General features: G+C 46.8%; 1 protein-coding gene across 2 annotated transcripts in view; it reads right to left on the bottom strand.

Annotated features, from left to right (window-relative positions):
• exoc4 (exocyst complex component 4) overlaps positions 1–14,039 on the bottom strand; it is a 110,023-nt gene that overhangs the window by 7,925 nt on the left and 88,059 nt on the right. For both annotated transcript variants that reach the window (XM_035528010.1, XM_035528011.1), the window contains exons 12-17: positions 13,522–13,658; positions 11,677–11,832; positions 9,098–9,276; positions 3,255–3,396; positions 2,168–2,346; positions 1,556–1,715 (exon numbers count right to left, since the gene is read on the bottom strand). In XM_035528010.1, coding sequence (XP_035383903.1) covers positions 1,556–1,715; positions 2,168–2,346; positions 3,255–3,396; positions 9,098–9,276; positions 11,677–11,832; positions 13,522–13,658 — 953 coding nt within the window. The remainder of the gene's footprint in view (positions 1–1,555; positions 1,716–2,167; positions 2,347–3,254; positions 3,397–9,097; positions 9,277–11,676; positions 11,833–13,521; positions 13,659–14,039) is intronic.

The following is a 14,039-nucleotide window of genomic DNA, read 5'->3' as shown; positions in this document are numbered from 1 at the left end:
GCGCACCCGCACCTACACACACATAAATGCACATACATGCAGGTGCAGAGTGACACACACACCCCTCCCTTCAGATTCTGGTGATGTTGATTAGACATTACAGAGACACCTACAGGGCTCGGTCTGACTCTGTATGAGGCTTGGAACAGATGGTGGCTGTGTGTGTGTGTGTGTGTGTGTGTGTGTGTGTGTGTGTATCTGCAGTAGGTTTCTCCTTTTCTCTCTTTCTCTCCAGATTCTAGGGAGGAAGACCAGCTCCAAGGTCATTTTAAAATAAAGGGTGTAAATAGCAGACTGATTAGAGCTCGGAGAATGCCTCAAACCCTCACACTACAACCGTCTCGGCACATGCCACATTTCTGCACATAATTAAACAGCAATATCTGCTCAATGCACCTTTCAGAATGCGTCATACGTGGTGCTTTTGCCACACATGTGCGGATGGCCACTAGATGTCACTGTTTCCAAAGGCTTTTCTCATCCATGGCACGGTACGGTTTAATAGTAAGCCTCCAATCGATGGTTATTACTGTGTCCTTGGCCTACCTGCCCAGAGCAAACATTCAGATAGGAGCCTGTCCAGCGATTGCCCTCTTCCTCAGGGGGTCCCGCTTTTTGTCCCCGGCTCCCTCCATCCATATAACCTTCTGTCTCTTACAATGAGCCCTTATGCTCTTCTCTCTCTCTCTCATACACACACACACAAACATATACAGACACACACACACACACACACACACACACTCCCACAAAGTCACACAAACACGGTAAAAGTGAGAAATGACAGGCAAGCTAAAAATATGACCGAAATAACATTGAGGAGTCATGAAAACATATGGGCTAATACACTCAGTTGGTAAATTAACTGACAAACATGATACCAACTAAAATGATACCCTCTCAGTCCTGGACCCTCCCACATGCATCACTGTCATCACTGTCTATGAGTGTTCGGGTGTCAGTGTTGAGCTCAAATCTGAAATATTTAGGTTCTAAAAAGGCTTGTAAAAATGCATGGACTAGGTGGGAGTAACAAGGCCCTGTAATTAAAATCAACATCTGCTCCTCCCACACACACACACACACACACACACACACACACACACACACACACACACACACACACACACACACACAGAGAGAGAGAGAGAGAGACCAGGACCCACACCCCCACACTCACAGAGACACAGACAGACAGAAACTGAGTGGCAGGACAGGAATAGAGGAATACAGGAGACCATCCCAGCACATCCCAGTTTGCCTGATTTCCAGTAAGTTCTGACCGGAAACAAACACGAAACTACGATGCAACACAAAGGCTGCGTTTTAAAAAATATGACAAACAAACTTCCCACTCAACCTGTAAGGATATAACAGATATGTCATGCACCATTCATACTTGTGTTAGTTTCCCTTTTCGGGTCACGTGACGTTTATTTCTTAAAGACTGCCAATGTTTCTTAACTGCTTCTCTGTCATTATTTGTTATCATCTATCCTGCCTGGACAGAGCAAGCAGCTCAAGGTGTGTGTGTGTGTGTGTGTGTGTGTGTTACCTCGCAAAATCCAGGTCTGCTTCCCGTGACATGGTGATGTTGGTGAGGTTCTGCTGAAGCACAAAGATATTCCTGCACATCTTCTTGATGCCAGACTCACTTATGCGTTTGAAGTACTGCGCGCCGTTGATGAGAATGCAGGAGATCAGGTGTCCCAAACCTGCCCGGCGTGCGGAGGGGAGAGAGCATAACACCAACGTCAACACCAACGCCAATGCTAGCTCTTGGCCCGAGACCCCAAACAGGGTTCCATTATTTTAAAATGGGGTCAGCTAAACAATTTAAAAATGATAGTCACATTTAGCAACCAAATTATCAGACAGATTTGCAGGAAAGCTTCTTAAGAGACTAGAGATAAAACAGTACCAAAGTTGGAGTATGCCCTGTGCACATGTGTAGGTGGCAGTTTGTCTTTACTGCAGACTTTTTTAGATTTTTTTTTTGCTGCTACTCCATCTCTCCCCATGCATAAAATCTGTCTTCTGATACGCTGAAGTTTAAACCCACTAATGTTTACTGCCAAGGGACCTTTAGCCCAGCTGAAATGTAAGTGGTGTGTCCCCGCCCCCCCCCCCCACACACACACACACACGCGCAAATCGACTCACGCACCCTCGAAGATGTACTGGAACTTGTGCTGTTGCAGGCTGGCTCCCATCACCTCCTCGATGGCGCTGATGTCCTTGTTCAGTTTGACCACCAGGGGGTCGTAGTCCATGCTAGCGGCATTGGCCACGATGGCATAGTTGCCCTGCTTGGCCAGGGGGATGAGATGATGGAAGCAGTGCACCCTGGGAAAGGGAAGACAGCCGAACCAAGAGTAGAGCCATAAAGAGTCAACAGCTCAGTCCCTGAAAACCGAGACATTTCCGAGACATTGCCGAGAGGCAGCAAGGCAGCACTGGAGGCTTTATGACTGAACTTTCCTCATGACGCCGTTTGCTCAGTCTCGCTCTGTGAACATGGGCTTGTAGCTATGGTGAGAAAGATCTCGAGAGGCCTGGTGAAGCTCCAAGTCTAAAAAACACAAACTCTATAGAGTCCTGTTTGACTGATGCGGGCCACTGCACGTGTGTGTGTGTATGAGTGTGTGTGTGAGTGTGTGTGTGTGTCCCTTCTGCCACCCACCTAGCAGCCTTCTCTGCCCCCTCCCACGGCTAATCCACTCAGAAGCACAGCCGGGGGAAATCTGCCTGATGGAAAAAGCCAATAACGTGTGATATGAGAGTAGTGAGATATTGTTTCTAAATCAAAATATGAGCTTAGCGGCGCATGAGCAGCGTGAGCCGTCTGAGACGTAGAGGAGAAGTGGCCGTCTGGGTCTGTTAAATGACCGTACTTCCGCCAAAGGAAGAGAAACAGGTAGCAGGGGGATAAAGGAACATGCCCTCGCACCCGGGCTTCTCTAAACACTAACGACGTTTAGTGCTCTTTAAACATTAGCGCTGTTTAGCTTTGCTGTGGGGGAGGTTTGCGCAAATCGGCTGGCCAAAGACCCCAGTGTGAGGGGCTCTTAAGGAAGGAAGACCCTGAGGTTCTTGTGCGTACTCATACACCGAGTGGAAAGAGCCATAACAGACGTACTGTGAGGGGCAGTGTGTGTGTGTGTGTGTGTGTGTGTGTGTGTGTGTGTGTGTGTGTGTGTGTGTGTGTGTGTGTGTAGGTGTGAGAGAGGCTCCGCTGTTCCGCTCGGACCCACCTAACCTCCAGGTGCAGCACGAGCAGACAGCGGTCAGCGATGTCCTGGAAGGATCTTGAGAGGTCGGATAGGGTCTGCAGAATGTGCTCACGACTGCGCACGTTCTCACTGCTCACTTGAGTGTCTGAGCCTGGAGATGCACCTAAGCACGCGCATACACACACACACACACACACACACACACACACACACACACACACACACACACACACACACACACACGTGAACATATAGCTGTGTATATAGCAAACAGTAAAAACTAAAAATAACTACAGTACACATGGACTCTCAACCCTAATACACCTGTTAGGTCTCTACTGCATAAATCCAAATTAAATGAGTCTTCCAGAAAGGTCAGGTGGACTGAAAAGAACAGATGACTAGACAGGCATAGAGCATACACACTGTGTCTTTGTGTGAGTGTGTGTGTGTGTGTGTGTGTGTGGTGGCAGATCATTTAGAAAGATGAAGAGGTGATGGGCATTGAGTACCTAAAACTCTGCAGCTTGTCTTTGACCTTGTGAAGGTCACCCTCTTTCACAGATACACCCAGACACACCCACACACAGACAGACAAAAAGACACACCCACACACACAAACCCACACCAGCTACAGTACTTTCACACAATCCTCCCCTACACACAGTCCAGCTATAACACTTTCATGCAATCACACACACCGGCTACAGAATTTTCACACAATCACAGACATGGAGATACACCCATACAAGCTACTGCACTTCCACACAATCGTGCATGTGTGCACGCTACAGAACCTTTTGTGGCAAGATTAACACACACAGAGGAGCTGCATAAAGGTGTGGGAGAATCAGACTGTCTGTCCAGTCTCCTTCACCCATGAGACACACATATTTAATACAGTCTAATTTTACTCTGACATCCACATCACCGATAGTAAACACTGCTCCTATGTCCAACCCCAACCCCCAACCTCATTAACCACAAGCACATTTCAGTTCTTTTATTTATTTTTTAAATGAAAGCTGCAGTTTGTTTCTCATGGTCACCAGTAAATCACTCCTGCCTAAGAATTCATGTTAATCTTTAATTGTGGGGACGATTTATCTCTCGGGATGATACTAATAGACTCAAATCCATCCAGCTGACATCACACACACACACACACACACACACACACACACACACACACACACACACACACACACACACACACACAGCTCAGCCACCCACATCCAGGAGCCAGACGGAGATAAAGAATTAAGATGGAAGTCTTTCTGTATGCTTCATCACTAGTCCAATTATAGGTCCCCTATTCTCAAACGCAGGAGTCCAGAGCCAGGTTACGCACTGATAAGACATGTTTGACATGGCTTGATTAGAAACACACATCATGAACAGAAATTATTATGTGGATAACCATAAAGTGCAAATATAGTCAGCAAGTCATTTGGATCAGACTAATTCCAGAAGATGGGGTTTGCCATCGTGTTCAGTTAACGATACTGCTGCAATAGCTTTATTTTTCTTTTTTTCTTCTAAATTTGTAGTTTATCTTTCAGACATTGACTTTGAGTGGCATACCCGAGCGCTCACAATCTCAGTGGGCACGACAACCAGCACACAGTCACTACAGGCACAGAAGAACCATAACCTAAAGTAAACTGTTACCATGGAAACGATGCCCGCCTCCCAGACCATTCAGCATCTTTTCAGCTATTACTCATTTGCATGCTTAATCTTTATTGCTAGTAATAAGGTAATAAGCATCTTTCCAAATTTGGAAGGCAAAACTAAGAGCATTCATCTTTGGAAAAGTTAGAACAGTGAGAAGCAGACAGAATATAAATATTATGAGATAATTCTTCCGGACTTATCCGTCTTTAAAATGGGAGGTTTGGATCAGTAGAGGGAAGGTTATAGAAGGTTGTAGAATGTGCTGTTTTATCACAGTCAAGCCATCCTGGAGAGTTGCCACATACACAGAGATTTAACCAAAACCCACTGGAACTGAAAACCATCTCCAATTAACCCTGAAACATGGGTTAGGCAGTCCGGGCTTGAAAGTGTGAGCGCATGTATTATCCGTATCTGACTGAGGGACTGTGTGTGTGTGTGCGTGCATTTGCCTAGACAGTGTGTTTGGCCAGACATGAGCACTTGTGCATGTACTAGTACTGTTTATGTGTCTTATGTAGGCCATAGAGTGTTGAAAAGGCTTCTCTGTCCCTCTGACAACCCGCCCCCCCCCCCGCTATCCATTCTCCCCAACCCTACTGCCTTGGAGATCGTCTCACTTTGATGATGCAATCAAGCCTGCTCGGCATGGGGCTGCCGATTCAGAGCATCCAACGCACCTCCACGTCCCTCTAGAGCTGTCCGTCTCCTTCCTGTGTGTGAGTGTGTGTAGTTTTGTCCAATTGTGTTTCTATCAAATCTGAAGCTTCTGCGTGGTGCCACTGGGGAGGGAGACCTGAGTTAAGGGGGACTCGGACTGTGACAGGGTGACAGACAAGCAGGACAGCATTGTCTCGCTAAATGCACAAAAACAAATCTAATCTACAGCACTATGCTGTCTTAATCTGCAGCAAGGGCAGCTCAGGATATCATCAAATGTCTTTTAACCCAAAACTTTCTGTTTATGTTTCTTACAAGGGAGTGGAGGGGTGATAGTCAAAAAACTGTAATTAACTTTATTAGATTTTTTAATAAATTTTTGCTCAGAGAGCAGCAGTTGTACTTCACTCCTTCCTGAGCAGGACTGTGCAGGGGACTGTGCAGGACTGTGCAGGACATACTGTATGTGAGTGTACGGAAGTGACCCAACTGTGCTACGTTCATTTTCCTGTTCTCAGCCTGTTGCCCCACGAGTTCACTGCAGCAGTGAGCAGTGATGAGAAAATGGTGGCGCATGTCTCAGAAGTGTCCTGGAGAATCTGACCAGTAATGTGTTGTTAGGACCATTAAATAATTAAACGTAACTTTGGGTTTGGACCTTTTTTTTGTGCCCAGGAGTGAGTGACTATGTATACACACACACACACACACGTTACTCCCTGAGGGGAACAGAGAGAAGAAGGGAATGTGAAAGAGAGAAAGAGGAGACAGAATGGGAAAAAAGTAAGAAAAAGAAGGGGGGGGGCAAGAGAGAGGAGAGAGAGAGAGAGAGAGAGAGAGAGAGAGAGAGAGAGAGGGAGAGGGGAGAGAGAGAGAGCGAGAGGAGGAGAGAGAGATGAGAGAGAGGGAGAGGAGGGGAGGGAGAGGAGAGAGAGAGAGAGGGAGAGAAAGAGGACAGAGATGAGCTCATGAATGATGCATGAGACTGGCTGAGAGTGCTGATTAATCTTCAGGTGCAGGAGTGACATCTGCATAGGGAGAGCTGAACTCTGTCAGCTAGTGACCTCTGACCCCCACCACGTCTCCACAGCTACGACTCCGCAACTCAGCCCCCAGGACAGCGAGAGAGGAAGCAGAAATTGAAAATGAGAAAAAGGAGTGAGGGGGTGTATGAAGGTAGATGTGTGTGTGTATGTGTGTGTGTGTGTGTGTATAGAAGCATCCACAAAAATTATGCTAATGGGTGCAAAGCAGACCTCCACTTGCAGTGAACAACAACAATACAAAAGCCCCCAGCACACAAGCTCAGTGGTTACAGAGGAGAACCTGCTGCTTTGGAAGAGAGGATCTCCAGAGGGGCCGGAGAGGATGTCCACAGAGGCAAGAGCAGGATTTCCAACACACAACACACACAATACTACACACACACACACACACACAAAATGCTCCAACACAACTCTGCAACACACAGCACACACAACGCTGTAACACACCACACACAAAATGCTCCAACACACCACACAATACTACACACACACACACACACACACACACAAGCTGACCATGAAGGAAAGAGGTGCATCACTTAACAGGAAGTCATTTGCTCCTGACTAAGATCAAGATGATTTTTACAGTTATCTGCACGGCTCTGCCTTAAAGCTCTCTCCACACACACACACGTCTGAAGCTTTATGGGGGTCCTGGCATCGGTCTACCTAAACCTCCCTGACCCCCGATTCCTCTGTCAGTTTGCTCTCACTAGCTGGAAAGCGGTGCTCCAACACGGCACAAGAAAGATTCACATATTAAATATAAATTTTCAAGATCAGAAAAACAAGGTGAAATCTCAATGAAGAATGTGAGCAAAACTCTGTAAAAGCTGTGTTTGAGTCACACAGACACAGCAACAGGGACATCCCCCACACACCCCTCCACATCTACACTGCCCCCCCCCACACACACACACCCTGCCCTAAATAAAACAGTGCTCTAAATGAAAACCCGCACTGTGACAGGGGATTATTTAGCACAAAGCCCAAGTAGACATTATCCACTCACATTCAGTCCCACTCATGGTATCACACATCATTCCTGCCTTCTCCAGAAGCAAAGGGGCCACTCAGACCCAGTACCAGGAGAAGACCTCAGACCCAGTACCAGAGGAGCTCAGACCCAGTACCAGAGGAGCTCAGACCCAGTCCCAGGAAAGGGAACCATGCACAGAGTGGTATTACCCCTCTGCTCCAGGGAGGGGGTCTTTACTGCTCCAGAGAGGGGGTCTTTACTGCTCCAGAGAGGGGGTCTTTACTGCTCCAGAGAGGGGGTCTTTACTGCCAGCAGGCCAAGAGGCACGCAACACTGCTGCTGTAAACACACTAAGGCTCAGAAATAGCAGTTATTATCTACTGCACAAAAAGCTTTTTTTTTGGTGGGGTGACGATGGTTGAACTGCCTAAACATTCTCAGACACACACACCCACACCCACCCCAGTGCACGGTGGCAACACAGGTGACTAAACGCACAGGTGATCTGGTGTCTCCTCCAGGCAACCCCCCCCACCCCCCCCCCCACCCCCCGTGTGTGAGTGTGTGCCCTCCTCTACTGCTCATCCTCTGGGCCTCTCTCAAGGTCGCTCTTCCTATCCTCCCCACTCCAAAGCCAGCATGGAGAAGCCCCTTAATCTCGCCCACATTACACTGGCAAACATGTATGAGTTTGCTAGACAAGGCAGAGAGAAAATGACTTGTTCATACCTGACTGGCTCTGTAATATAAAATCCAATTTGGGTAAGGGAGTGTGGTGTGGGGTGGGCGGTGTGGGTGGAGGTGCGAGGGGTTTTAAGGAGGGAAAGATAAGGGTTTCCGTCGGCGATGGGCCCATCAGCTCGGCAAACACTAAATAATGAACAATACGGAGGCAGTCCTGCCATGATAAAACACTCCATTACTGCCAGTGTGAAGAATTAATGATAATTATGCCCACGTCCTCCACGGTGCTCTTATTGAATTTTTATCTGCTCCTGGAGCAAGTCTCTCTGAAGCGGTCTTTGCTCAAAAAGGAGACGGCGAAAGAGAAGTAACAATAGTTTTTAAAAAGCTAATTTACCATTCTCAGTTTTAACTAAGTGTGGCACTGGGCAGCTGCAGCGAAGGGGGTGGGGCCAAAGCAGACGGCCAGACGGGCAATCGGGGTCTGAGTGGTCAGTACAGGACACGAGCAGAAGCACTCTGGCCCACCGGAGCATTCAGCACACTGAATAATGCCCAGAAGGCTTTAAAAAAAAAAGGGCCCGCTAGGCTCTCAGTTTCACACTCTCCTGAGCACGCGTGGTCACACACACACACACACACACACACACACACACACACGCACACACACACACACACACACAGACAAGAAAGCACTCACACACACAGTAGGCACACTTTAAATGACTATGGCAGTTTAGAGAAAAGATATTTTAAGTGAATTGTCATCTATTGCGGTGTCTCTGTCTACGCCCACACACACATCCACCCCCACTTACTCGAGCTCTGGGGCAGGCTGGAGAAGTAGCCCAGGAGACGGGCAGACAGCCACTCCATGCTCTCCTGCAGGTTAGCCAGAGACTTCATGTCACTGACATCCCACAGAATCTCGTTCTGGGGAATCAGCTTGTCTCCCAGGTTACCGGTCAACACCTCGGACTCCTTAGCAAACGCCACTCTGAAAGAGAGAGAGAGAGAAAGGGATGAGAACTGGCCTAGAAAAACCTCGGCGTGGCACGCAAGGGAGGCTGAGTGAGGTTTTCAACTCTGCACGTTATTCTTATTACATGGTACCACAGACACGAGAGTTTATGAGTTTGGAAAGCACCATTAACTCTGCTTAAATGGAGCCAGTGGAAAAGAAACTGATAGATGGGTAGGACAGAGGAGTGTGGAGAGGAGAGGGAGGAGAAGAGAAAACAGAGGAGTGAAGGGGAAAGGTGAGGGGAGGAGAGGGGAGATGAGGTTCCTCTTAAACTAGCAAGTTTTACAACGAAGGGTAAAGGGCAAATAACTGGATAAATAAATGTAACATCAGAGAAGAAGGGCCTTATTACTGGGTCTTCACAACTGTGGGTCGGTTTGCCAGATGCACGCCGCCAACCTTGTCGTGCGGCTGATGAAACTGTTTTCAGAGTTTTAATAATAGAGCTCTATAATGCGCCAAACAGATTGGCTTTTTTGTCCAGCAAGCCTGTTCATTTATTTACGTTACAGTTGCATGCCGCACGGTGGCCCGCGCGAGGGGTGCACACTTATAAAGCAGTTCTGATAAAAAAATGGCCCCCTCCCCCTCCCACTCACGTTTCTTACAATGATTTCCTGAAAAGGACCCATGGGCACATGGCCATGTCAGCGTGTTCTATGGGATTCATGTTTGAACTGAGAGAGAGAGAGAGAAAGAGAGAGGGAGAGAGAGAGAGACGTAGCTTCAGACCAAACCAGCGCCAATTACGGGCACTCGAGTTGGCTCCTGTTCACCCAGGTCTGCTCAATGGCATTATGGCTGTCAACACCCAACACCCATCTTTCAACAGCAGCTGAGCACTGCAAGAGGACGGCAGGGTGCCCAGAATAACGCATTCAGACGGGGCTGGCACCACGGCGCGGCCATAGATCTGTGAGTGCAGGCGGCTAAATGTTTACGTACTCTTACAACATGTGTCAACCTGGCCATGCACGTGCAAGCGTAGCTAATGCTTGGCACTTGACTGTCTGAACGGGTTTTCTGGGTGCCATTGTCTGTTCCCCACTCGGCCAGTATGCCAGGAAGTACATTAACAAATCTGCAATTTAGAAATTTACAGCACATGCCTGGGATGTAAAAATGAAATGTGAATGAGACTTTCAGGTAGCATGGATCCATGCCATCTAAACAAGAAACTTCTAAAATGAAATACATGGTTAGTAGGATTTAAAAAAAAAAAAAAAGATTTGTGACAGATTTGTGGAAAACGTGCAGAATGAAACCCTGTATCAGAGCTGGTTAACATGAAAGATGCACCCATCACACACCCGTCACGCACCCCTCATACATACATTCATCATACACCCATCATACTCATCCTACACCCATCATACTCATCCTACACCCATCATACTCATCCTACACCCATCATACTCATCCTACACCCATCATACATTTATCATACTCATCCTACACCCATCATACTCATCCTACACACATCATACACCCATCATACTCATCCTACACCCATCATACATTCATCATACTCATCCTACACCCATCATACTCATCCTACACACATCATACACCCATCCTACTCATCCTACACCCATCATGCTCATCCTACACACATCATGCTCATCCTACACCCATCATACATTCATCATACTCATCCTACACCCATCATACATTCATCCTACTCATCCTACACCAATCATGCACCCACCGTGCACCCATCATGCACCAATCATATCAGAATTCTCATCATGTATCCAACACAAGATAAATATATGTGCATCTCAACAGCATTTTTTTGTAATTAAGAAAACTTGGTGGAGTTAAAGCTGGACAAAGCAAACTGTTTTAATGCATCAAAACCAAGAATCTTGGTGTAAAAACCAAAACCTCATTATGTGAGTTCATTATATAACTTCTTTTTTCTCCATTTGTACCTGTTTGAAAAATGCAGGCTTCTGCCTTACAATTGCTCTGCAATGACAACTCAGTGGGCTGAATATGTAAATTTTATGCAAATTCGTGTACTCCACTAGTTGGACGTTGTTTTGCTTTTGTTCTTTTTTGAATATAATAATCTTATTTTTACAAATATTTTGGAAATATGTTGTTTTAGCACTTAGTAACAGCTTGCAGTTAACATCCAGCACTGTTTGGTTCATAAACATTACCAGTCTCACCCATCTCTCAGATCTATACTGGTAGTAAATTAAAACTCTATGTCCGGATACATGAAGTGTTCTCTGTTCCTTCTCTACAAAAGTTGTGTTTTTGGAGCCAAATGGTGTGTGTGTGTGTGTGTGTGTGTGTGTGTGTGTGTGCGTACGTGCACGTGTACACGCGTGTGTGTGTGTGCGCGCCTGCGTGTGTTCTGACCGAGTGAAGTCCTCCTCATCCTCTCTCTTCTGTCTGAGCTGTCTGGGCTGGGTCATATTTGCCCAGTTGGGCAGGGACTGAAGGAGACGACTGATGTCCTCGTCTTTGGCCCAGGACGCACTTATGGTCAGCTTCTCCTCACATTGTACTATACCCCTGCAGCAGACACACACACACACACACACACACACACACACACACTTAGAGCAGCGGTACTGAGAAACATGCACATGCATACGTGTGCAAATACAGACAAACACAAACACATTCAACAACACACACACATACACACACACACTTACACACACACACACACACACACACACACACACACACATTTAGAGCATCTGTACTGAGATCATAGGCAGCCTGTTCTAGGTCCAATCCCTGATCCTGTGACAGACTGAGGCTGTGTTGTGATGTGCAAATTTCAGCTTCAGGACATTCGTTAAAACAGGACGGCACATAAAGACAACAGAAGCACTCTCAGCAGATTCGGACCCCACTCAACAGGAAGAAAATGTGGAGAAGAGGGAAGCATGACGAATCTACCGAGTGGTGCCCATCGGCGTGGGTGAGGCTGTACTGGAGTCCTGAGTAGATTTAAAACCAAACTAGACTGATTATAAAGCGTCAAAAGACAACAGGAAGGAACTGAGTCACATGCAGTCTTACGCCGGGGACGCGGACAGTCCCCTCGCTTATGGAAGGAACGTTCTGTCCACAGTAAGATGTCAAACCACCATAAACCATAGGCTTTGCCTCCACCATCAGAGGAAGCAGGGACAATCCGTCAGCAGCTAGACGTGTTACACAGCCACTACACAGAACAGCACGCAACACACAGGATACACAGACAACACCAACTGGGACGTTTCAGACTGAGGTCCTTCATCTGCTGTGCACGTAACGTGACGTTCTACCAAGTGAAACCAGTTTATATTAGAAAAAAGTAGAAGTTCAAATAATTGATATTCATTCCATGGGATTGCAAAGTTCCACGAGTGTAGACGAGTAGATTTAGTAGATTTAACTTTCCTAATTTCACTGCTGCCATAGCAACACCTGGCAAAGCAAACAGATATGTCATTAACGCAGTGTCCATTAGTCTTAAAATGCCTCGCCACTGGGGACCATAAACCCTGGTCTCCAATGGATCAGCAAATCGTCTCTTCTCTTGGTTTCTCCAACATAAAGCTGATAATCGCAAGAAATACAACATGCAACTCCTGCAGCGATGCACGTGGAGGGCGGAGTGATACTCCACCCTTAATAAACTGTTTAGAGCACTCGCAGGCTACAGTGCCACAGTTACTACCTGAACTGTTCGCACATCTCACTCCTGACGAACAGGTCTTGGATGGTTTTGTCTGTAGGAGTGGGGACATGGTCTCTACCTCGTACTGGAGGACTCCGAAGTGTTTACTTTTACATCAGCCACTGTTTTATTTGTAGGATGCTAAGTGAACACCAGAGGAATTCTTGTCTTAGCAGTAGATTGTTTACAGGTCAGTGTGTCCACTCTCTGAGGAGAAGTATGGACTAGGACTTCCTTAGGATATCCACAGTCATGAAAATAATCTCAACACAACCATACTTTTCTGGAGGAAGTCTTCATTCATGCAAATGCACCTTGAGTCTCAAACACACACACGCTTGTTAAGGGTGAGATACATGACCAGTCAAATAATAACTGTAGTTATGAACTGTAAACATCACTGCAGCACACCAGGAAGATGTAGATATCTGATTATATATAGTGTGTGTGTGCGCATGTGTGTGCATGTATATGTGAACCTACACACACACACACACACACACACACACACACACATACTCACTCACCTGTAGGCGGCGTTGCAGATCTCTTTGTACTCTTTGAGCTTGTCACAAACCATCTCCAGGAACTGGTTGGAGTACGCACTGAGGTCTTGCATCAGACTCATCAGATCCTGGATGGACTTCTCCACCACCACAGTGCTCTTGAAGGAGAGAAGAAAGAAAGGACAACATTCTTTTCCGTGGTTTCTGGAGAGTGCCGAGTCTCTGATTCTTTGACGTCGTTTGTTACATAAGCCAGTACAAATAGATTACAAAAAGATCAAAACATTTTTGTTTTGGTTTGGGATGCACTAAACACGGCCTTGACATGCAGACACATGAAGACACGTGTTGAAACTACTGCAGGTTTACGGCAGTATAAGGACTTTTACGCAATTACTGCTGTAGTCTCTGTGGTTCAGGCTGCCTCAGCGTTGTCAACGAGTCAAAGGAAGCAGTGCGACTGACGGCTCAGTCACTGTCTGTCTGCAGGGCTGCCTGTCAACTCCCTCACACTCCGAGTGCAAACGCGTCAAGTGTTC

This window comes from Electrophorus electricus, chromosome 7 (genome assembly GCF_013358815.1).
Source record: "Electrophorus electricus isolate fEleEle1 chromosome 7, fEleEle1.pri, whole genome shotgun sequence".
NCBI lineage: Eukaryota > Metazoa > Chordata > Actinopteri > Gymnotiformes > Gymnotidae > Electrophorus > Electrophorus electricus.
The sequence above is the reverse complement of the archived record's forward strand: the minus strand, read 5'-3'. Positions and strand labels throughout refer to the sequence as shown.